This window comes from Chiloscyllium punctatum, chromosome 37 (assembly GCF_047496795.1).
Source record: "Chiloscyllium punctatum isolate Juve2018m chromosome 37, sChiPun1.3, whole genome shotgun sequence".
Classification (NCBI taxonomy): Eukaryota; Metazoa; Chordata; class Chondrichthyes; order Orectolobiformes; family Hemiscylliidae; genus Chiloscyllium; species Chiloscyllium punctatum.
The window spans coordinates 29,427,649-29,453,395 of record NC_092775.1 but is presented as its reverse complement, the minus strand read 5'-3'; the positions used below and the strand labels follow the sequence as shown (position 1 = coordinate 29,453,395).

Here is a 25,747-nt window from a genome sequence, read left to right as displayed (position 1 = left end):
ATTACAATGGGATCTTGATCAGATGGGCCAATAGGCTGAGAAGTGGCAGATTGAGTTTATTTAAGATGCATGTGAGGTGCTGCATTTTTGGGAAAACAAATCTTAGCAGGACTTCTACGCTTAATGGTAAGGTCCTAGGGAGTGGTGTTGAACAAAGAGATCTTGGAGTGCAGGTTCATAGCTCCTTGAAAGTGGAGTCGCAAGTAGATAGGATGGCATTGAAGGTGTTTGGTATGCTTTCCTTTATTAGTCAGATTATTGAGTATAGGAGTTGGGAGGTCATGTTGAGGCTGTACAGGACATTGGTTAGGCCGCTGTTGGAATATTGTGTGCAATTCTGGTCTCCTTCCTATCAGAAAGATGTTGTGAAACTTGAAAGGACTCAAAAGATTTACAAGGATGTTGCCAGTGTTGGATGATTTGAGCTATAGGGAGAGGCTGAACAGGCTGGGGCTGTTTTCCCTGGAGCGTCAAAGGCTGAGGGTTGACCTTTATAGATGTTTATAAAATCATGAGCGGCGTGGATAGGATAAATAGACAAACTGTCTTCCCTGGGATGGGGGGCATAGATTTAGGGTGAGAAGAGAAAGATATAAAAGACCTATGGGGCAACTCTTTCATGCAGAGGGTGGTATGTGTATGAAATGAGCTGCCAGAGGAAGTGGTAGAGGCTAATACAATTGCAACATTTAAAAGGCATTTGGATTGGTATATGAACAGGAAGGGCTTGGAGGGATATGAGCCTTGTGCTGACCGGGTTGGGTTGGATATCAGGTCAGCATGGACAAGTTGGACCGAGGAGTCTGTTTCCATGTGGTACATCTCTGTGACTCTTCTGCTCTCACCACGTCACTCTGCATGCTCCATCCATGTCAACCCATGCATCTACGTCCAGTCCTATGCATAACATTCTATTTCCATAGCCCTTATGCCTTGGCTCCTTCCAATCACCTGTATAGCATCTAAAACGGCTAATCCAACTCCGTGTCAACTCACCACCCTCTGCCCTTTCCTCTGAACAGATGCTAACTGACCTATTATCTGACATGGGTACGAATCAGTAGGATCCTAACCGGAAATGTTATTGATCTGTTGACCCTGTCAGCTTTAACAAGAAAAACAATTTCGTTGATGCAAAGCCCACACAATACATTGAGTGTGCTTCAACTATTCCTTCATTAATAGCAAATACCTCCCTTAAGTGCTTAATATATTATGTGAAAACCATTTCCATTCAATAACTGGTTTGAACTGACTGTCAGTTAGCACCCCATTGTGATTGTGATAGATAGCATTTACTGTACATTATGGATTCCACTATCAGACTTTTAAATGACCAGTCACACTGAAAAGCCTTGCATTTTTGTTTTCTTAATTCCACATTTCTTTTGACAGTTTTTGTGGACAACTTTGCAAGCCCCACTGAGTTTGTGTACTTTTTACACACAGGCATGCCTTTTGACAACCGAAAGGACACATTATCTCTGCCAAAGGTTCTCCTAGGACCAGATCTATCAGGGTACCTAACCTGTCCAAAAGAAGAGAAATGTAAAGTGTTCATACAGCCTCACACATCTCATCCCTTCACCCCATGCAGTCTCCATGCCCCACTTGCAGCAATCCATGCAACCTTTGTCCATCCCCAAGATGCCTCATATATCCTTCTGACAACTTGGTGCCTGCTTCCACCCACTACCTTTTCCGCTTTAACTTATCCTACCAACTCGTTATGAATCATGGATGAGTAGCTTCAACAGCTCAAAAGGCTTGGGACCACACGGCAAAACAGCCCCCATTTGATTGGCACCCCTTCTAACACCTTTGACTATTAAATCCTTTCACCGTTGCAGCAGTGTGGACTATCTTCAGGGCATACTGCAACGCTTCACTAAAGTTCACCTTCCAAACTCATGATCTCTATCATTTAGAGGGAGAATGGCAATAGGTACATGAAAGCATCATCAACTTCTTACAACATTATTCCAAGACACAGATGTGTTCTGTCCTGGCAAATCCCATCGAGTTTCTTTGTAGGAATGTTGCTGCATCTTTAACAGATGCTGTTTCATTCTGTGTGCTGTGGTGATATTTTTGGTGATCAGGCATTGACCTGTAAAGCAGGAAAGGGGAAAAAAAAACAAAAATTGCTGGAAAATCTCAGTGAGACTGGCAGCATCTGTGGTGAGAAAGCAGAGTTAATATTTTGGGTCCAGTGACCCTTCTTCAGAATAGATGTGTCATGTCATTCAACTTTAGTACATGGTGAAAAAACTTTATTAGAATCGCAAAAGAAATTACCTGCTCGGGAGGTTTTCTGACCTGGATGCTATTTATTGTCCTCCAGGAATTGAGTAGCCAAACTTTGTCTTTCTCTGTGCTATGTTTTTGGCATTATCCTACATTTTATATTGAACTCAAACATTCAAGGATTCTTATTTCATCATTGCATTTCCAAGAGTTAAAACAGAGTTAAACAGAGAATCTTGGCAGAGAATATTATGATTTGAGATCAAGTGCTTTTTGTTCCTCCAGAATATGATTAGAAAGTTCATGTGAGAATGATCATGCAAAGCCAAACACTGTCACATTGTTGGTAACTCAGTGCCATGGACTTGTTCAAAGTCTTGTTGTTATGAGAAGTAAATTTGTGTAGTATTCAATAGATTCATTTCAAAATTCTAAAACTTTTAATTTATTTATTTCAACTGCTGAGGATTGGGAGTTGAATGTAGTTACAGATATGGTAGTGAATCCTCTGGCCTCCCCATTCACTGTAGCAGTAATGCGTTAGGCAGGAATTAAAGTACAACCAAAACACTCTGGATGTTGGCTATCTAAAACAAAAGCATAAAATGCGGAAAATACTCAACTTTTTTTTTCTCTCCAGTGCTAATGGTTCAGGTCAATGATCTTTCAGGTCATCAGCCTGAAACATTTAACTTTGTTTCTCTCCCCAAAAATATTGCCTGATTTACTGATTATTTCCAGCATTTCCTGCTGCAATTAACTGAAAGTTTGTATTGTTATATGACTAGGTCACAATGTAACTGACTTTCTTTGGCCTCCCTTTTGAGATACTGTTCTTTTCCAAATCTCATCAAAAAGGGAGACATTGAACTCTTGTTTTGTGATATCACACAATCCTTAGCTTTGTCCTTGGCACATTGCATTTAACAATTTGTACTTTATAATCTCAATTCTGTATAAATTTGAGAATGAGACCTACTACACCACCACAGCATATACTATATTGTATCAATAAGGTCAATTCTTTATTCTTGATAAAAGGTTTCAGGATAGTTCACTTGCCTTCTGGTGGGAAGACATGTGCACTGAAGAGTATGCAGTTCCCAATATACTTGGAGGTCACAAGAACTTCTTTTTATCAAAAGGAATATACAATTGATGTGTGGTAGATGTCAAGCCCTCACTGGGGAGTTGGTGATTACAGAATTTGTTACATTGGTGAAGAAAACCTTAATACTTCACATGTGACTTTGTGAGTCATAAATTGTAATAATTTCTTCATTCCTATATTTTTAAAATTGTAGATATTGCTCTTAAATTGCCTTTTTTTTTCATTTCATAATGAGATAACGTAACTTGCCTTGCATTTAATCGGCTTAACGCATGATATCATTTATCTATCAATTATACACCTTTTCATTTTTCAGACTGAAACTCCTACTGAGATTGTTCAGAATGGTCCTACACTCGAAAAACCAAATTCAGTTGAGAATAAGAGTGATGCTGGTATGTATTACTTTATTCGAGAAGTAAATTTTGAGTTAAACTAAAAAGCATCCTTCTTACCATTAGTCTTTATATTTCAAATTTTTGACACTGAAGCTAATCACATGGAATTGAATTTAGAATACCTGTATGCAGGCCACTGGCACTAAATTAACATTTGGCAAAGTTTCACTTATTTGCAGTTTTAGAACAGATCTTTCTTATTAGAGAGTTCATATGGCTTGAAATCCGGAAACCAATTATATGAGACTGGTGATATCGTGTGTACACTTCATCCCATCCAAGTAAGAATATGGTTTCAATTCTGACATATAGTCTGCTAAGATATTGAAGAAGCTGTTAATCTACAGGTTAGTTAGTGAGGAGATGAATAATGTTGGTTCTGTTAAATGCATGAATAGAGATCTGCATTAAAATAAAAGTCAACTTTTGCTCTAGACATGATTCTAATATTGTAATTTCTGAGGTTCAGCTAAGTGTCACTGGCCAATCCACTCCAAGTGGGAAGCAATTGAAAATCACATAATTTGGCTGTCACCCAGAGACAGCAGGTAGGGTTAGGTTGGTATCAATTAATAAGGTTGACTTGTAAAGATCTCAAAGTAGAAAAAAAGGTGAGTCACCATCAGGGAGGGTCTCAGGTTTTCCTGGTAGGGTCTGGAGGAGGACATTTCCTTCTCCTATGTTTCAAACAGTTCTTGAATGAGTTTCCCCAGTTTGTTACAACTCCAAATAAGATACCCCAAATTGTTAAGATCCTGGTTAAGGAGGGGTGAACTGGCTGTCCTTTTTTTATTAACCATTCGCCGGGCTTGATCATAACCAGGTGGATTTAAAAAGGATCCCTTTCGTTGTAGATAACTTTCTCCCAGAACAAATGAATTTACATTTTACAAGGAGCTAATTTAACCAGACATTCTTGGGAGAACAAAAGCATGTGGTTATGCCAACTAACAGCAAGAGAAGAAAATAATGCAATTCACCTACACATAGATTAGGAATAAAGGTGAGCCCAATAAAAGGTAAATGTTTAAAAAGAGATTTACTAGATAGTACCTGAGTCATTTGTGACAAGCAGATATTTGAATGCCGTGCACATTCAGTGGATAGTACAATACTGGTAACATTGTTATTAATTAAACAATTAATTTTGGGATCCTTGGTTTTGCAGGTTAATTTTATTTCATTTCTCCCAGTTCTTTCAATGGTAACTGGCTGGCTTTTTCATTTATCTTTACCTGTAGTGCATGTGTATTTAACAGCTGTGCCAAACTGAGGCCTTATTACCACCCTAGTTCACATACCAGGGTGTCAATAACAGTAGCATGTAAATAAGGGTTGAAACTCACATTTAACTCTATATTTTTGTGAGGTTTTGAAAGGTAAAATGCAACCGTTGTCTGAAGGAGTTTTCCTGCTATTGAGAGAAGTTTGGGTAGTCAGCCTTCAGACTCTCGTTAACTCTAATGTTTCCACGTGAGGTTTCCCTGACTCAGTATAGGTGTGACATTCTGGAACTCCTCTCCAGTCAGCCTCTGAATTTACCTCATTTTGACTGTACCTCCTTTATCTAAAACAAAAATTGTGATTACAAGTTTAGTATTTCCATAGGTGCGATCATGACATCTGTCTCTACTGAAAATTAACAAAAAATATGTTCTGTCCCAACTCTTTGAAAAAGCTGCAATGGCTTCCAACTGTAGACACCAAGTTAATTTTCACTCCGATGTCAGTGATGTAATTCACATCTTCTAAAAATAAAATACCTACTGCACTTGAGCAGGCGTCCTTGTTGCTTGCTCAGTTGACATTAGAAATGGTTAGTTGTGGTTAGCTAGGTGATTTTATTTAGTTGCTACTAGACAGTTAATGTTTTAAAAACTATTCCACCCAGAAAACACATAACTAATCTGATTCATTTTGGTTTTTTTTTGATACGCTGTTATGAAGCCTGATCTTTCTCTCAGGTGGATATAACCGATTCCATTTTGCAGGCGAGTTACCTCCAGTTTCCTCAGTCAACACCAGAAAATCAGATTATTTGATCATTGTCACATCTGTGAGGGTTTGCTGTGTGTAAATTGGCTACCACATTTCTACATTACAACAATACAGTCCAAAAGGACTCCACTGACTCTGAAGCACTTTTACAGATGCCGTGCTTATGAAAGGTGCAATGTAAATGCAAGATTACTTTTATGTGGAAAAAGATTACAGCTTTTCCAATATTGTTACTCACAATATTACAATATTATGATATTCTTTAGTATGTGTACAATATTCCTTTGTAGTTACATGTGATGGGGTGGAGGAGAGGTGAGCATTGTTGGGAGGCAAGGGAAATGGGTGAAAATTGTTGACCAGCAGGTTGTGCAACATTGGGGCTGGCAGTTCCATTTTAAAAACAGTTTGTGAATGACCTGAAGACTGAGTTTAAGATGATGGAGTCAGGATGGGGCTTCAATGGAATTATATTTGCCGCTGGATCTTTGTTGGAACCAAGACCAGGAGGCACAAAGGTGTCCGTATAAGATGACAAGTGGGTAATTTAAATCATAGTCAGCAGTGGGTGAACCTTCTCCGATACTGATCTGATAGTAATGACTCATGATTTGAATATAAAATATATCTTAAGTACAATATAATGAGATATTGAGTGGGAGGTCCGAAAGGTAGAATATTGCCATGCCATCAGCAATATTCCCACTCCCACATTTATGGGTGGGCTGTGAAGGAGACGTTGTTTGGGTCAACCATCTGTACTTCAGTTGAGGCCCTAAAGTGTGTTATTAATGTCCAACTATGGAGCTCATCTGACCACCTCCTATGATCTAAAGACCAATGCCCACTCTCTAGCTTGGCAGGTTTAACATGTGGGCTGCTACTCAGCAAAACTGCAATGCTTTCATTCTGGACCCAATGTAAATTGGAAGTCCCCATCCCACATTCTGGCTACCTCTACAATCCATCTTGTTCAATATGCTTCCACAGCACCAGCTATACCAGAGGCCTTGCACTTTCTGGGGCCTGTCAGCCTAGCCCCAGCTAACTTGGACTTGCTTCAATTCTGACTTCATTACTGAATGCCAACTCTTTAACCTACCAGCAGGGCCATTTCCCTGCTTGGTGCTGCTGGAGTGTATAGCTACTGACCCATGAATTCAATGAAGCAGGCCCTCCTCCTGGGAGTTAACAAAAGTTTTGCATCATGCTCATTAAAGCGGGTCATTGGAACCATTAAAACAGGGCATGCCCTGTAAGCGGAGGTGGGTTTGCCCTCAAAATTTACCCTGGGGTGCTGACATTCTACATTCAGTGTAACTGATCCCTTTATAGCCCTTGAGCTGCTGACTTTAGCAACCATTGCCAGTGTTGTTTAGGCATAACCACAGTGCTGTTGGGAGGTGGGGAGTTCTAGTTTTTTGACCCAGTGACAATAAAGTTCCAAGTCAGAATGGTGTGTGGTTTGGAAAAGAATTTGCAAGTGATGGTGTTCTGATGTATTTATTGCTCTTCACCCTCTGGTTGACAGACACTAAGAGTTTTTAGAAAGTGCTGTCTGAGGAGTATTTTTGTGAATTTCTGCGGTGCATCTTGTAGTCTGCTGCTAAAGAACATTAATGGTGGAGAGAGTGAATATTGACGGGAGTGATTGTTGAAGGGAGTGAATGTTGAGGGTGTTCGGTGGAGTGCCAATCAAATAGGCTGTTTTTGTCTTGGATGGTGTTGACTTCTTGAATGTTGTTGCAGCAGCTGACTCATCTCAGCAAGTAGATTCAATCACACTCCTGTCTTATGCTTTATAAATGGTGTACACACCTTGAGTCAGGAAATGAGTTACTTGCTGCAAGAATCCTAACCTCTGACAATGCTCTTGTGGCCATGCTATTTCTCTGGTTAGTCCAGTTCCGTTTTGGTCAAAACATAATTCCCAGGATGTTGATAATGGGGGATTCATTGAGGGTAATACCATTGAATGTCAAGGGACAAAGGTTTAATTCTGTCTTGTTGCACATGGGAATTGCCTGTGACTTGTGTTTCACAAATGTACCAAGCCACTTATCAACTCGAATCCGAATGTTATTCAGGTCTTGCTGCATATGGACAAGGACTGCTTCCGTATCTGAGGATCTGCCAAAGGTACTGAACATTGTGTAATTGTCAGCAAACGTTCCCACCGCTGATTCATTGTGTGTGTGTGCTTACATATAAGCAAATTATACCAATATTTGTAATCCATTTTTCACGAAGAATCTGTTTCCTTAATCAAAAATACAGGTCTCTTCCACTCCATCACAAAATAACATTAATTTCAATTTTGCAATTCCCCATGAATTGTTTAATGGCATATGTAGCAAAGAAGAACTGGTTATTAATCTTCCTGAGACATAATATACCTACTCCTGAGATCTTTGTCATAATTCAAGGATAACACCAGGGCAGAAGTAATTAAACACAAACAATACAAGTTAATTTAATATCATGAAATTGTTTTTCAAACAGACCACTCAACCTGCACAAGAACAATGGTCCAGATTTATATACAAGTATTAAAATATTATTAATGAACAGGAAATGGATTTCATTTTGAGAGAGTGTCTAAATGGAGGAATTGAATCTAGTTCTGACTTGCAGTACTTTACCTCTGCCAATAAATGGCTCTAGTGCACTTTGTAAACAGTTTTGCACTGTTTACAAAGGAACCAACACACAGTGAACTGATCATGCTTGTGTTGCCAACAGCCCTTTAGACTTGTGTTGAAAGGAGGTAATTAAATAATCAGAATTACTTCCAGTTGAATCAGCTCAGTAGGCAAAATTAATTCTCATTAATTAGAACACCAACTTTTTATAACCAATAAAATCAAAGAGCAGGTTTTTCTACAAGCTTTTCAGTCTACCATGAACATAGAGTAAAAACTAAATTTAAATATGAATCTTTACAGACTTTGGACCCAAAGAATGCCATAATGCTATCTCAATATTACTGACTTCAAATTTAGAACTAACATGATCTCTGATAACTTCAAGTTATGTTTTCTTATGGATTAGTAATGTAAACAAAGGAGAAATACACCCAGTTTTTGTTAATTGCCAGGATATTGCTATTTAAGGATTATTCTGTGAAGTAATTGGCACATTGTCACCAGCTGACACCCAAAGTTCAAGAAAGTGTATTAAGATTTTGTGTACAGTGAAAAGAGGTTTAAACTGATGTTGAATGCATTCTTCGTGTGTAGGAATACTTTTAGCAATTCAAAAAAAATTCAATCATTGTAAAAAAAAAAAGACAAGAGTTCGTGAATTGAAAACTTTAATTTCATGTTGATGATTATTAGCCTTGAATTTCGAAGTAGGAACATCAAAGTACTAACTCTGAATGCAAGATTAGTGCAAGCATGTTACACCATGGTAAACAAATTATGCTATTTAACAGATGTTATTGATCAGTGCTGCTGAACCTTTTTAAGTGTCCAGGATAGAGCACAACATCTGTAAAATCTCTTTCTATTAATATTAAAGAGAAAAAGAAACAAATATAGGTTATAACCCAGTAATGCTTTCATCAGTCAATGGGGAAATTTATGTAGAATTTAAAAATGTCATCCTTAGTTTTAAATCCGCACCCCCCACCCTCTTTTCCCCCCCCCCACCATGTTGCCCTGTCCAATCCACAAACCTTATAACTTTTCTATTTCACTGTTCTATTAGAGGATTCAACCTTCTAAGCCCTGTATCTCCCCAACTCCTCTGATTGCCACCAACTCCCTCTCCTTTTAATGCCTTTCCTAAATGCCACCACTGAGCCAGCATCCAGTCCATTTTAATGTGACTTGGCATTCACTTGTGTCTGACTATGACTGTAAGAAGCTCTTTAAGGTCCATTTTGTTGAAAGACAGTTGTCCGGAGAGACCACTGTGAAGCTGGTACATTTTTGATTTGATCCCAAAAACTGAGCCCAGCAAGGTCCAATCTTGAGGTCAGGTTTTGCATTCAAGTCTGAATTTTCTGTCGATCTGAGTGGGTCTCATTCAGTTCAAGTAACCGACTGCTTGCTGTAGTCCCATGTGCTATCAATTAACTGTGATTTGCAGGCATCAGAACTGTCACCCACTGGTGCTCTATTTCACAGATCACATTTAAGCTTGTCTAAACAATTCAGTAATTGTTCATTGGTGGAAAATACATAGCTTTTTTTTTAAGAAGTCACAGCTAATGGTGAGGCCTAAACCTATTTTAACTTAGATACAATCACAGCTATTTCACATTGTGACCAATCATAACTAACCAGTGATGAATTACAGTACACAGAACACATTGCAATAGTTTACTCTATTTTACCACCACATTCTCAGTAAAAAGTGAGAAGAGTTGTTAAATCTCAGTAACATTTTAAAACTGAGGGCATGAATGGATTGAGGTGCCATTCTCCTGTTTATTTTTTTAATACCAATGCACAGCACCACTCAATTTTGAAACCATTTGTGACAGGTTTTCTAATTAAATCATTGAAGAAAAAGAAGTGAACAATGTCACTGTAATCACAAATGGGTGATGGACTGGCCCACTACTTGAATTCTTAAATAAACCTTATTGAGTTCTTTGAGAAGGTGACCACACAGGTGGATGAGGGTAAAGTGATTGCTATGGTGCCTATGGATTTCGGTAAGGCTTTTGATAAGGTTCCCCACAATAGGGCTATTGCACAAAATACGGAGTTATGGGATTGAGGGTGATTTAGTGGTTTGGGTCAGAAATTAGCTGAAACAAGAGGGTGGTGGTTGATGGGAAATGTTGATCCTGGAGTTCAGTTACAAGTGGTGTGCCACAAAGATCTGTTTTGGGGCCACTGCTGTTTGTCATTTTTATCAATGACCTAGATGAGGGCATAGAAGGATTGGATCGTAAATTTATGGATGACACTAAGGTCAGTGGAGTTGTGGACAGTGCTGTTGGATGTTGCAGGTTACAAAGGGACTCAGATAAGCTGCAGAACTAAGTTGAGGTGTGGCAAATGGATTTTAATGCAAAAAAGTATGAGGTGATTTGCTTTGGAAGGAGCAACAGAAATATAGAGTACCGGGCTAATGGTAAGATTCTTGGGAGTGCAGATGAGCAGAGAGATCTGTGTCCATGTACATAGATCCTTGAAAGTTGCCATCCAGATTGATTGATTGGGTTGCTAAGAAGGCATACAATGTGTTGGCTGTTATTGGTAGAGGGATTGAGTTTCCAAGCCATGAGGTCATGCTGCAGCTATACAAAACTCTGGTGCGGCTGCACTTGGAGTATTGCATACAGTTCTGGTCACCGCAAAAGGATGTGGAAGCTTTGAAAAGGGTTCCGAGGTGATTTACTAGGATGTTGCCTGGTATGGAAGGAATGTCTTATGAGGAAAGGCTGAGGGACTGGAGGCTGTTTTCGTTGGAGAGAAGGTTGAGATGACTAATTGAGACATATAAGATAATCAGAGGGTTAGATAGGGTGGATAGTGAGAGCCTTTTTCGTTGGATGGTGATGGCTGGCATGAGAGGATGTAGCTTTAAATTGAGGGTGATTGATTATAGGACAGAAGTCAGAAGTAGTTTCTTTACTCCGAGTAGTAGGGACATGGAACGCACTGTCTGCAATATAGTAGACTTGCCAACGTTAAGGACATTGGATAAGCATATGGATGAAAATGGAATAGTGTAGGTTAGAAGGGCTTCAGATTGGTTCCACAGGTCAGCGCAACATCGAGGGCCGAAGGACCTGTACTGCGCTGTAATGTTCTATATTCTATGTTCTTCCTTATCCCTGACCAAGAATGGGGAAGAGTTGAGAATGCTGCATACATAACACAGACTGCATCTATGTCTCTTATTTCAATTTCTTTTTATTCTTCAGTATTTTCTTTTTCATTATCCTGTCTCTTTGCATCCTTCACTTGTTCCATCTGAAGATATCCGCAGAATTGATTACCTGATGAAGAAATTGCATTTGAAGTCTGGAAAAGCAAAAGGTATGTCAAACGATAGACTAAACCTCTTGTATTTTCACTTCCCTAACTACACTAGCCCCTTTTATTGTCTTAATTTCATTAGCCTTCACTGTGTTTTAAACAATTATTTTCCCTGGTTTACAACACAGTTGCATTATTTTAAATAAAATGTGCGGAATGCCTTGAGATGTCTTTTGTATCCATTGAGTTTCATTCATTTAAAACTGCTATCCTGAGTTTACGTTTTATTCTGCTTTTTTTTTCTTGTTTCTGTAATCAAACTGACTTGCCTCTAATCCGGTAGTACACTAACTATACTTCAACTACAGGACCCAATATTATTCTGTCATGGTTTGGAGGATGGAAAAAAAAAAGCAAAGTGCAGTTTGGTTTCAGTGATATGATATCAGCTGACAAAAAGAGAAATAGTAATAGCATTTTGTGAAATTTAGAGCAAGTACATAATTTGTAAATCAAAACTATCTGAGAATCAGATTAACAATGACTGCAGATGCTGGAAACCAGATTCTGGATTCGTGGTGCTGGAAGAGCACAGCAGTTCAGGCAGCATCCAAATAGCTTTGAATTTGATGTTTCAGGCAAAAGCCCTTCATCAGGAATAAAGGCAGTGAGTCTGAAGCATGGAGAGATAATCTAGGGGATGGTGGGGGTGGGGAGAAAGTAGCATTAAGCACAATGGGTGAGTGGGGGAGGGGATGAAGGTGATAGGTCAGGGAGGAGAGGGTGGAGTGGATAGGTGAAAAAGGAGATAGACAGGTAGGACAACTTCGGACAAGTCATGGGGACAGTGCTGAGCTGGAAGTTTAGAACTAGGGTGAGGTGGGGGAAGGGTAAATGAGGAAACTGTTGAAGTCCACATTGATACCCTGGGGTTGAAGTGTTCCGAGGCGGAAGATGAGGCGTTCTTCCTCCAGGCGTCTGGTGGCAAGGGAGCGGCAGTGAAGGAGGCCCCGGACCTCCATGTCCTCGGCAGAATGGGAGGGGAGTTGAAATGTTGGGCCACAGGGCGGTGCGGTTGATTGGTGCGAGTGTCTCGGAGATGTTCCCTAAAGCGCTCTGCTAGGAGGCGCCCAGTCTCCCCAATGTAGAGGAGACCACATCGGGAGCAACGGATACAATAAATGATATTAGTGGATGTGCAAGTAAAACTTTGGATATAGAAGGCTCCTTTAGGGCCTTGGATAGAGGTGAGGGAGGAGTGTGGGTGCAGGTTTTACAGTTCCTGTGGTGGCAGGGGAAAGTGCCAGGATTGGAGGGTGGGTTGTAGGGGGGCATGGACCTGACCAGGTAGTCACGGAGGGAACAGTCTTTGTGGAAGGTGGAAAGGAGTGGGGAGGGAAATATATCCCTGGTGGTGGGGTCTGTTTGGAAGTGGCGGAAATGTCGGCGGATGATTTGGTTTATGCAAAGGTTGGTGGGGTGGAAGGTGAGCACCAGGGGCATTCTGTCCTTGTTACGGTTGGAGGGGTGGGGTCTGAGGGCGGAGGTGCGGGATGTGGATGAGATGCGTTGGAGGGCATTTTTAACCACGTGGGAAGGGAAATTGCGGTCTCTAAAGAAGGAGGCCATCTGGTGTGTTCTGTGGTGAAACTGGTCCTCCTGAGAGCAGATCCGGCGGAGGCAGAGGAATTTGGAATACGGGATGACATTTTTGCAAGAGGTCGGGTGGGAAGAGGTGTAATCCAGGTAGCTGTGGTAGTCGGTGGGTTTGTAAAAAATGTCAGTGTCAAGTCGGTCGTCATTAATGGAGAAGGGGAGGGAGGTGTCAGAGATGGTCCAGGTAAATTTAAGGTCAGGGTGGAATGTGTTGGTGAAGTTGGTGAATTACTTGCCTCCTCGCGGGAGCATGAGGTGGTGTCAATGCAGTCATCAATGTAGCAGAGGAAGAGGTGGGGAGTGGTGCCGGTGTAATTATGGAAGATCAACTGCTCTACGTAGCCAACAAAGACAGGTATAGCTGGCGCCCATACGTGTGCCCCATGGCTATCCCTTTGGTCTGGAGGAAGTGGGTGGACTCTAAGGAGAAATTAAGGGTGAGGATCAGTTTGGCCAAACGAATGAGAGTGTCGGTGGAAGGGTACTGTTGGGGCCGTCTGGAGAGGAAAAAACGGAGGGCTTGGAGGCCCTGGTCATGGCGGATGGAGGTGTGGAGGGATTGGATATCCATGGTGAAGATGAGGCGTTGGGGGCCAGGGAAACGGAAGTCTTGGAGGGCGTGGGTGGTGTCTCGAACATATGTGGGGAGTTCCTGGACTAGGGGGGGATAGGACAGTGTCAAGGTAAGTAGAGATGAGTTCAGTGGGGCAGGAGCATGCTGAGACAATGGGTCGGCCAGGGTGGTCAGGCTTGTGGATCTTGGAAAGGAGGTAGAACCGGGCAGTGCGGGGTTCCCGGACTATGAGGTTGGAAGCTGTGGGTGGGAGATCTCCTGGGGTGATGAGGTTCTGTATGGTTTGGTGATGGAGGGTGGGGTCATGGTCAAGGGGGCAGTAGGAAGAGGTGTCCTTGAGTTGACATTTGGCTTCAGCGGTGTAGAGGTCAGTGCACCAGACTACCACTGCGCCCCCTTTATCCACTGGCTTGATGGTGAGGTTGAGATTAGAGCAGAGGGTTTGGAGGGCTGCATGTTGTGAGGGTGAGAGGTTGGAGTGGGGGAGGGAGGTAGACAGGTTGAGGCGGTTAATGTCCGGGCTGCAGTTGGAAATGAAGAGGTCGAGGGCAGGTAATAGGCCAGCGCGGGGTGTCCAGGTGGATGCAGTGTGTTGGAGGTGGGCGAAGGGGTCCTCGGAAGGTGGCCGGGAGTCCTGATTGTGAAAGTAAGCTCGGAGGTGGAGGCGACGGAAGAGTTGTTCGACGTCACGGCGTGTATTAAATTCATTGATGCGTGGACAGAGGGGATGAAGGTGAGTCCTTTGCTGAGGACTGATCGTTCGTCCTCCGTGAGGGGGAGGTCTGGGGGGATGGTGACAACTTGGCAGGGCTGGGAGCTGGGATCTGGTGTGGGTGTAGAGCTGGGAGTGGGGGTGGAACCTGTAACTGGAGTGGGTGTGATGGTGGAGGGAATGGGGGTGGAGTCATGAGCAGGGGTAGTGTTCTCCTCCGGGGTTCTGGGGGGTGGGGATAGTGACAGTGGGTTCTGTGGGGGGCATGTCAGCAGAATGCAAGTGAGTGGCGCTGGTGGGGGCGGAAGTGGTGGTGACCACGGCAGTAGGGGTGGTGGAAGTCACTGAGCAATTTTAAACTTTTGAAAATCGGCTAACCATAGACGAAAACATTGACATTTTCCCAAGAGTTGAATACAACAAAGAGATTGGTTTAACTTATTCAAATAGATGCTACTTTTCTTTCTAATCTGAGTACTCCAGCAGAGGTTATGTTTTAATCTTTGTAATAGCTTTTCTTTTCAACTTTAAAGAGCAGGGGATTTGAGAACCTTCAGGCACGTCAAGGCACCTTCAAGATTATTAACATCTACTCCATGAATATTTGACTCTTACACTTTGGATTAAGGACCTAGCAGCAGCTAAAGTGGGGTCTGTTTGAAGCCAGCTCTTGGTTCGTATGGCCTGCTTAGTTTGGGATCCCTCCCATATGAAACATGCTCTGTCCCCTTTCTCCAGTCAGGAAAATCTGTCAAAACGGACACAAGACATCCTCTTGTGGTTCCCAATTGCCATTAAAAATCTTACTGTATGGTTTTAATAAACACTCTCGGTTCTAGCAATGCTAGAATTTGAAATCCATTACCACGGTGTGAAATCAACCATTTAGCATAAAGGCAAATGTTTCCATATAAACTGTTTACTTTCCAAATATAACACAACAGAACCACCTTAAGTTCAAATATTAGCTATGAATCATTAGAAAGTATTTGGTACGTCTCTTTAGAAATGAAGAGAAACATGTCTGCTTTTACTGTTTGCATTTTGTAAAATTGTTTGGTGGCCTTCTTTTATTTCATTAAACATTAAAGTGTGTAACTGAAAAGAATGAGAAACTCGACACTCCTGAACAACTTATAACACTTATTGCATTTATCATAAAAGTCTAAATTGGAACATGGCACAAATTTCATGAAATAAGTTAACACACAATTGAATAAGCATCTCATGAGCCTTGTTTACGGAAAGGGTGTGGGGTTCTGCTTCATCATGATTGTTAAGTTTAATGTAGGACACTGTTAAAACAACGAATGCTTGCCAATTGAACATTGCAGTCAAACAACTTGATAGGATGAAAAAATACCATATGTATCATTTCAGGAATTTTTGAGAAAAGCTGGTTTATACAAATATACTTTTTTAAAACTAATTACATTTAAAAATGCTATGTATTTCAGTAAAAAGAGATTTCAGCCCAGATTTTCCCTAATGTGGCAGGCAGCTTGAGTTAAATTTCTCCTCTTGTTGCATGCTGTTCACTTCAGGCTGGGAAGTGCAGGAGTGAGTCAAGTTCGCTAACCCTGGAAGCAGATGGATGTGAAGATGGGCTGTGTGCGCTGATATGTCTTGAGTACAGTATGAAGAGTACCCTAGCATGCAGCGCCTTCTGTCAACCAGGAAGCTGATAGTGTTGCTGATGGTTCATGGGAAGAGCGAGCCATCAACATTCAAGTGGTCGCTAAATGAAATTGTTGTCGAACCAGTGGTTACTGAAATGGTCCATCGTGGGCCTTCTATTAAAAAAAACCAATTAATGCTGCACTGTTAACCATGTGTAATGAAGCTGCTAAGTAATAGTAGCAATTTAGGGCTGGCAAAGCTTAACAAGATTCAGACATGGAGATGGCAGCATCAGTTGGTCTTGAAATTCTGCAGTTTACTCAGATTGGCCACATGCTTCTAGGTCTGATAGTTAGATGCTGTACTTTTGCCCTTCCACCTTCTCTTTCAGCACTCATCTATGTGGACGTGGGTTTCCCTTTACCATTAAACCACACATTGACATCACAAACTGTCACTCAAAGGGAGCAGGCCAGCAGTGAATTGTGCATTCAGCAGCAAAACATGCCTTGTTGCCTTGTCAGGAACTTTGGTTTGGGCATCCTGTATTCAAAGAGGCTTTTCCCCCCTCATCTCACTGCCACCACAATCAGTACTGAATTCGACTATCAGGCTCCCGCATTAGAGGTCATGTGTGGTGGCAAATAAAGCTAGAAACGTTGCGTACCCATGTGCTGTCTTCATTGTTGTGGCAGAATCTGTGGCCCAGAGGAGGCTAGCTACTCAAGCACTTTTAAAATAGCTGAAAATATAAAAAGCCACAGCTGCCTGTCCATGCCACACCAGAGCATAGTCAGTGACCCGCAGTCATGGTCAGACTAGTGGAGGAAGCTTCAGGTTGATCATGGAATGCTGCACATTGGCTTTCTGCTAGAAATTAAACCTGCAGCCATCAACTGTCCCATGAACACCAGCAGGAGTCCATAGACCTCTTGGGAAATTACACGTAGCCATTACGTGCTTGGTTTGGCCTTCCTCAATTTGCTCGGGTCGGAGTGGCAGTCCTGGGAATAGTGCTAGGAAATTCAAACATAGACCAGCAGCACCAAATTATTGACCTGTCCATGTCACATGTCACCCCCAATACTTACTGAAAGTGCTGTTCTTGACAATGAAATCTGGACTGATGCTGCAATGTCAGAGGTGCTGAATTTTCAATAAGATCTCATTATGAAATCATGTTCTTCCCCTCAAAGGATCACGTGGTGGCATTTGCAGAGGGCGATGGTGTTCCAACAATGTTTATCAGTTAACCAACTGCAGGATTTTTTTAACAAAAAAAAATCTGGTCAGTATCACATTGGCTAATTCACTGCGAAACCAGAATGTACAAGCACTTCTGAGACCGCAGTCTGTCCCTCATGACAAGTGGCTGAGCTGCAAGATAAGTTGTTCAGCTTTGATGGAGTCAGTCACAGTCACAGTTGAAGTTTTGGTGGGCAGCAATCAGGAAACTCAGCCAAGAGTACAAATGGCACTAGCAATCATCGGTGCAAGGGTGTGCGGAGAATCTCCCTTTGGTCAAGGACTACCTGAATAAATGACCAAGGTTTGCTTGATGCCTTAGTCATGTGGTAGTGGGATTCCCCAGAGGGAGGAGGTACATAAATAAAAATTTAATTGACAATTTAAGTACCTTGTTGGTTTTAATGGCAGATGAACCTGCCACCATCTACCCCCTTCCTGGTAATATACCAGCGGAGGTAGCAAGTACAGCACTGGATGCTAGAGTCAATAGATGTGAAGCTGGAAAAGCCCAGCATCTGAGGAGCAGGAAAGTCAACATTTCAGGCTGAAACCCTTCGTCAGGACTGAGGAGGGGGAGGGAGCCCAGCTGTAAATAGAGGGAGAGTGGTAAGGCCGGGGAAAGGGTAGATGGGATGGTGATAGGTGGTTGCAGTAGGGGGTTATAGTGATGCTACCCAGTTTTACATGGCCCTGCCTGCTCATTTACTCAGGAGCTGGGCAGACTGGGTCCCAGCCATGGTTGAAGGAGTATGCCATTTTTCTTGAAATCATTAAGAGGATTTAGTCAGTGAATTGGTGAACGAAGCTCATAAGGTCGAGAAAAGTTGTTAAAATTTGCTGAGTTTTAAAGAAATCATGTGTTTATTTACAGTTTTATTCTGTATCAAAATGCTGCTTGTTTCCTTAATGAAACGTTAGCAGTGAGCTGCTCCACCCAAGTACTGTCAGCTAAAGACTGGAACTGTACACAAGTTTAAATATTTTCTGGAGGTAATTAATTTTGAATGTAGCTTGTTACAGATGTTGCTTCATGAACCAATGTTATATGGCACATAACCCTTGAAAAACGTCCCTCTCAATGTCACCTACATTGTAATGGAATATTGTGAAACTTTGAACTGGAATATTATGACCCACTCAGCAACTTTAATGCTTTATGGTGGTTTTACAGCCAGTTTGCTGAAACCTTTATTCATTCACAGACAACCCACAGCACAGGATTGAAGATCCAAATGTGGACTGAAACATTGGAAATGAATACATCTTGCCCTTACAATATGTTGGAAACTCACTAGAATTATCAAATTTTACATTACAGAGGCCATTCAGCTCATGGTGTTTATACTGATTGCTGAAAGAGCTACCCAAGTAATCCCCTTCTCCAGTGCCCTCTAAATCCATCAATTTCAAATATATATCCAGCTTTGTTTTGAAACCTCCTATGGAATTTGCCCAACAACTCTCTGAGTAAAAAGGTTTCTCCTCATCTTACTTCCAACTCTTTTGTTGACAATCTTAAAATTGTGACTCCTGTTACTGACATACCAGCTAGAGGAAACAGAATATCCTGCTTTATTCTGTCAAAATTCTTCATAAGTTTGAACACCTCAATAAATTCACCTCTTAATCTTCAGTGTTCCATGGAGAATAAGCCCAATTTCTCTAAACTTCCTTTGTATCTAAAATCCCCCATTCCTGATATCATTCCAGTAAACAGCAGTTAGTCTGGCCTGGCTAGCTCAGTCAGCAAGGCATGATGCTCCTCATCTCAAGGCCGTGGGTTCGAGTCCCATGCTAGGTGCTTTCAGTTTTACGGGCAGCACGGTGGTTAGCACTGCTACCTCACAGCACCAGGGTCTTGGGTTTGATTTCTGCCTTGGGCTGTGTGAAGTTTGCACATTTCTCCTCTTGTCTGCGTGGGTTTCCTCCCACAATCCAAAGATGTGCAGATCAGGTGAATTGGCCATGCTAAATTGCCCGTAGTGTTAAGTGCATTCATTAGCTAAAATATAGGGTAGGGGAATGGGTCTGGGTGGGTTACTCTTCAGTGGGTCAATGTGGACTTGTTGGGCCAAATGGCCTGTTTCCATATTATGGGGAATGTATTCTAAACTTCCTTTGAACTCTCTCCAGGGCTTTAACATCCTTTCTTAAGTAAGTTACCCAGAACTGAACACCATATTCCAAAAGTGATCTGACTGATTTGGTCCTTGGTTTCATCACTTCCTTGTTTTTATACACAATGCTTCTATTTATTAAACAAGGGATCATTTAAACCTTCTGAACTCAACTTGTCAGGCCACAATCAGAGAATCATACACATGGACCTGAGGTCCCTCTGCTCCTGCAATCCCCCCGACGTTGTAGCATTGAGCTTGTTTTGTCTCTCCATGTTTCTTCAACCAAAACACATTATCTTCCCTTTTTCTGCATTGAAATTCATTTGCCAATTCATCTGCCCATTCAGCCAACTTGTCAATGTCTCTCTGAAGTCACTCAGCATCACTCCCACAATTCACTATTCCCCCTATCATGGTATCATTTGTTAATTTAGAGATTATAAATTCAAAGAAGCAAATGTCCCAACACTGATCCCTGAGGATTGCCAATTTCAATTTTTCTCCAATCTGAGAAATTTCTATTTATACCTACCTCCTGTCTCTTTCTTAAATGATGGTATCACATTTGCAAACCTCCAACCCCCCCCCCCCCCCCCCCCCCCCCCCCGGATTATCCTGTGTTCAGAGGGCAGAGGGATCTGAAAAGTGTCTTTCAAAGACAGAATAAAAAATTCTAATCCAGCCTTATGTGTTGTTCATCACATTACTTTATTGTGTTTTCAATAATTTTTTTTCTCTGAATATACATTACTTTAAACAAGATCTAATTAAAATGTAATAAGATCTACTGTTTAGGTTTTAAACAAATGATGCCATCTCCAATTTTAAATTACTTCAAACTAGTTTTTTTCTCCTTGGTAACAGCGTTCAGGAATTACAGTCCAAGAGGTACATTTCTTTGTTAATTTATGTCATTTCACATAATGAGTTCTGCAACTATTATACAACAAGTTTATTGTAATCACAACATGCTGACAGTCACAAGTTTTGCAAGCTTGTGTCATAGAGCTTGCATTGTGCATTGTGTGATATGTCACTTGTATGGACCACTTTCATGCCTTTCCTGAGGCACGTCCTCTAAGCCACATGGTGTCAGCTGCAGTTGGTTGTCATTTGTACTTCCTTTCAGTTAATTATCACATTACAGGGCACTAATGTGTGACTAGCATTTCATGAAATAACAGTGTTTTATTTATTTGTGCACTTGCAATTATGATGGCTCTTTGACTAAAACAAGAGCAATATAAACTCGGTCAAGATACAGTTTTCAAATTGTTTAAGACTGACTCATTCAGAACATGACTGAAAATAATACCAAATCTCATGTCTTACGCTGAGTGTTGAGTTGTAGCTAAGAAATGAGCTTTACTGTAGCAGTATGAGTAAGGGAAATTAGTTAAGAATGGGTGAAGGCTTCTGATGGGCAATCTGATATTGCAAAGAATACAAATGGTGAGACACATTTCAAGCTGATGGTTCAGTTTTAATAATGTTGTAACACACTTTAGACCACACCCTCAACATGGAGAAAGTCTTGTGCTCAGTGTTTATGGAGTTTATTATATTGACACTTCATGTGGTATATAGCCCCAAAGAACATAATGCTCAAAGCATGTTTGCAAACAATTATTTTGGTTTAATGACACAGTATGTAACAGGCTCTTTTGAAATACCTTTCAATTATCCTGCAAAAACATTCTGGACTATTCACAAACGAAGTCAATTGCTAAAAGTTGGATTTTACCCTTCTAGGTGACATGGAAGGTAAATAATTAAGCAAATTTGCTCTGGAAAGATACTTTCTCCTCTTTTTGGCACCTCACTAATTGAGTTCTGGGTTAAAAGGTTCAGTAGCATCAATTAATGACCATTTAAGGGCCTCAACACACCACCTCACTGATCATCACCTTCTGGTGTTCCAATATGCTGGTGTTGAAGCATGTTATTTGCCAAGAAATTTACTTAAACTCTGCCAATTAATTCTTAATGAGCAGATTGTCTTGCAACTGAACCAGCTTTCTTGGGCGTGGGCATTAGTGATGAGTTCATGGACATCCAACATGTATAAACCAAAAACGAGAAAATCCCAACCCACGAGATCTTCAGACCATCATACAGAATGGCGTGGAATTTCTCTGATCTATTGGAAGGAATATATAAGTGAGTGCATGTGGATACTTATGCCAGTTCTTCAGGTTTACTGCTGAAATGATGGCAGCAAGTTGGGAGAAGTTCTGTGGAATTCATACCCCATACCTGAAAGCTGCTCTGGTTATGTTGTGAATGCAGTGACCAACTGGTCTCTGCTGGCATTTCTACTGCACAGGAGCCTTCTCCCACTCCAACTCACTCAACAGGTTTTTTCTATTCCTTTCTCATTCATATGCTTGCCTTGTGTGGACACACACACACACACACACACACACACACACACACACACACACACACGGAGAATGCATTCCATTTGATTCAAGGTGTCATCGTTTCCCATTGGACGTGGAATTGAGAGGTGGGACAAATCCTCACTGATCTGGCCTCCCGTTGCCAGCCTGCTGCGAAGAGGGATTTTCACTGGGTCACAAGCAGGTTTGCTGTTCAACTAATCAACGGGAGAAAGGAAGGAAGTTACAAGGCACTACCTGCCCTGACATCGCTGTCTGTCATTGTTAGTTATTTACTTAGTTACGGCTTTTTTCCCCCCACTCAGTACTCTTAATTTCATGAATTAATTTGTTTTTTTGATTGTAAGTTATTGATTTATTGAAACAGTAAATTCTTCCAGCTTTCAATCAATACTACTGCTTGAATTTAATGCATAGTAAAACAGTGATATTCATTGACCAATACCAGCTGTCCTGTAACACCTCTCTCTCATCTCTCTCTCTCATGTTAAAACCTACAGCCAAATCTAGGTATCCTTTTTGATAGACAAGCCCATCCCCCTGCTGAATACCTATAGCCCCACAACCTCCTGACTCCAAACTCATATCTGAGTGGAGGAAGGGGAATTATATTACAGTCTTGGGTTTCTTTGTCTCAGTAGTTATATGGACATCCATAATTATTAGCCCAAACATCTCATGCAACACTGACTTTTATAAATTAAAAATAACTTTATTCATAAAGATATGAAACTTAGAGCACTGAGTGGGAAAAATAAGCCTTAACTAAGTAAATAGCTAAATAAAAATAGACAGAGGTGTCAGGGCAGATAGTGCCCTGTAACTTCTTTCCCTTCTCCTGGTCACTAACTAGAGGCTTTTCCTATCTGTACAATACTATATTTATATATATTTGAGGCACCAGGAGGGCCCAATAACCAAACAAACCCCCATTTAACTTTGGGTTAGACAGTGGTCTTTCCCCATTGTGCCTTGGCTGCAGCTGATCCAAGCTTTACTGCATCCCTCAACATGTAGTCCTGGACCTAGGAATGGGCCAGTCTGTGACACAGAGTTGAGGTCAACTGCTTGTTCTGGAAGACCAACAAGTTTCAGGCAGACCAAAGAGTGTCTTTCACCAAGTTGATGGTTGTCTAGGCGCAGTTGATGAATGTCTCGGTGTTTGTCCCAGGGAACAAACAATAGACCATAGAATCCTTTGTCTTGGAGCTGCTCCGGATGAACCTCGGAAAAAAACACTACATCACTCTCCAGACTTCCTTTGCAAAGGCATATTCCAGAAGGAGGTGTGTGACAGCTGCATCGAGGGGAGTGTGCAGTGTGGCAGAAGGATCTCACCACCAGCCAAGCTGTGTCTTGGTGTCTATTGGAAAGTTCTGGTCATGATATATTCTGCCAAATCCAATACTGACATCAAGCTAATGTGGTCTGTAGTTAGTTAGGTTCGCCCTGTTTCCTTTGTAAACAGACTAGAATGGTGTTAGCCATTCTTTGGTGTAAGGGAACAATTTTCATACTCCAATGTGCTGTTAAATATACAGCCACAGACTCACATTGAACTTACCCCTTATATCTACTTTCCAACTTTTTCTGTGCTTTACCTTACAACAATAAGCATTAACATTTTGTCATGCTTTTAAAGTAATATGCTTATATTCAGCATGCTTCCAGTGTTCAAATCGAAATTTTACATATTGTTTCATAACCTTGTATTGTTGTCGTTCTTTTGAGTAACCAAGGTTAAATTTCAGAAAAAGCAGCTTACTTTATATGCAGGAAATCTGAACGGGAAAACAGAAAATGTAGGGACATACAAGTGAGACAGCAGATTCAGACTGCAGTAGGTTAAATCTGAGGCTTTTTTTTGCCAGGTAAATGTGGACATATTCAAATTAAAAAGACTTGTGATATGTCAAGCCCGGATATATCTACAACATTTGACAGATTATTAACAGGATCTTTGTTCATATTTTTATTTGCAGTAGACTCAGGAGCAGATGTTAAGCAGGACACTGGGACATACACATCAGAAGCAACAATGGAGAAACATGCCAATACAAATGCAGAGGAAAAAGAAATTGAAAAGTCTGCCAAGACAGTTTCTAAATCCAGATTTTCTATGGCTTTTTCTCGCTCTGTACCAGGGCGTACTAATGACCCTTCTCCAGGGCCATTATCAGGAACGGCAACACTCCAAACCAATCAAGAGAGTGTCTCAGTGAACACAGCATCAGTTGATAAAGTGAATCTTCAAGAATCCTCCACACAAAGGCAACAGCAGCAGCCTGCGACTGAATCATCAGATGCACCAGAACACGCTGTGAATGAAACCAAGCAAAAAGAAGTAAGCTTTTTTGAAAAACTGTTCAAACAAGGTGATAAGGGCAAACAGCAAAATGAGAATCAGGGCAATCTGAAGACTGCTGGAAGTCAGGACCCAGTTGCTGCCGATAGTGAAGCTACTGAACTTATCCACAGACTGGATAACGTGGAACATTACTTGGTGAGTACAACCTACTTTCATTCAGTTAAATCAACACTGGAATTGCTGAGTCTAAAATTTTTGAAATACTGTTTTGTTTGCAGATTTTATTTTTAAAACGTATGGAATTAAAGCATATGGAAATGAAAGAGTCTGTGGTCGGGCAGATACTTATTAAAATTTCAGGTCCTCAGTGAACAAACCAGGGGACCCCTAATTCTGGATTAGTGGTGCTGGAAGAGCACAGCAGTTTAGGCAGCATCCAAGTAGCTTCGAAATCGACGTTTCGGGCAAAAGCCCTTCATCAGGTGTCAATATCGAGTCAATGTGATACAAGCAATAACCTAGTGTGGGGAAATGAAGATTAAAGGATTGATAGCATGTCAGAGAGCTGAGTGGAGATTATGGGAGAAGAGGCTGAGGAAGGGGAGGGAAGGATCAGGGCTAGGAAGTAGGACGATGTAGACCAGGATCCAGAGGGCAAAAGGACATTGGAGGAAAGCAGTGATTTAGTGGTGTACAAGCAGCAGTCCATTTTCATTTGATGTGGAGTCCACCAAAGAAGCATATTTGCTAACCAAACTATAGCAGGACAAAAAATCTCCCCACAAGAGGGATCAGTTAGGTATTAGGTACTTCATTTAATTATGAAAGGAGCTTTTCTGTGTCAGTGATGTGCAACAATTGTATTTCCTTTTCCAAAATGGCAGTAGTTGCAATTCTGCCCAAATTGTGCACAAGCTTCCTGATGTCATATTGTGGACAGGCCAGAGGAGTTAGTAACTGAATAACTGGCACAACATGGCAGCATTTACAGAGCATTATTTTTGTCAGCTGTGAGATTCAGTAAAGTCCCAGTCTCCTTTATATTTGTCAAATGATTTTCTCATGGTAAAGATAGAGTTACCCTAATCATACCCTTAGATCACTGGACAAGTAGTTCAGGGTCCCAGGAGAATATTCTGTGGAGTTGAATTCAAACCTACCACTGCAGCTGTTGGAATTTAAATCCAGTTAACAAGTCGGAATTTAGCAAACAAGGGTGAAATCTATAGGGGTCTGAGATAGGTGGTCAATAGCAAGACATATGGCAGAATTGACCAAGAAGTCCAGTGAGACTCATCTTGACACCTTGATCATCTTGTTACATCTTTTAATATTTTTAATAAACCTGCTCAGAAATGCTAGGACATACCTCTGGTGCAGATGGGGATCGAACCTAGACCTTCTGTTACAG

The 25,747-nt window shown here is 41.3% G+C and overlaps 1 protein-coding gene across 4 annotated transcripts in view; it reads left to right on the top strand.

Moving 5' to 3' along the window:
• LOC140462958 (breast carcinoma-amplified sequence 1-like) overlaps positions 1-25,747 on the top strand; it is a 120,597-nt gene that overhangs the window by 18,794 nt on the left and 76,056 nt on the right. For 3 of the 4 annotated variants that reach the window (XM_072556514.1, XM_072556515.1, XM_072556516.1), the window contains exons 3-4: positions 3,675-3,753; positions 24,011-24,531. In XM_072556514.1, the coding sequence (XP_072412615.1) occupies positions 3,675-3,753; positions 24,011-24,531 (600 nt within the window). Of the gene's footprint in view, positions 1-3,674; positions 3,754-11,701; positions 11,757-24,010; positions 24,532-25,747 lie in introns of those variants that run through there. The other variant, XM_072556517.1, reaches the window with a different exon arrangement.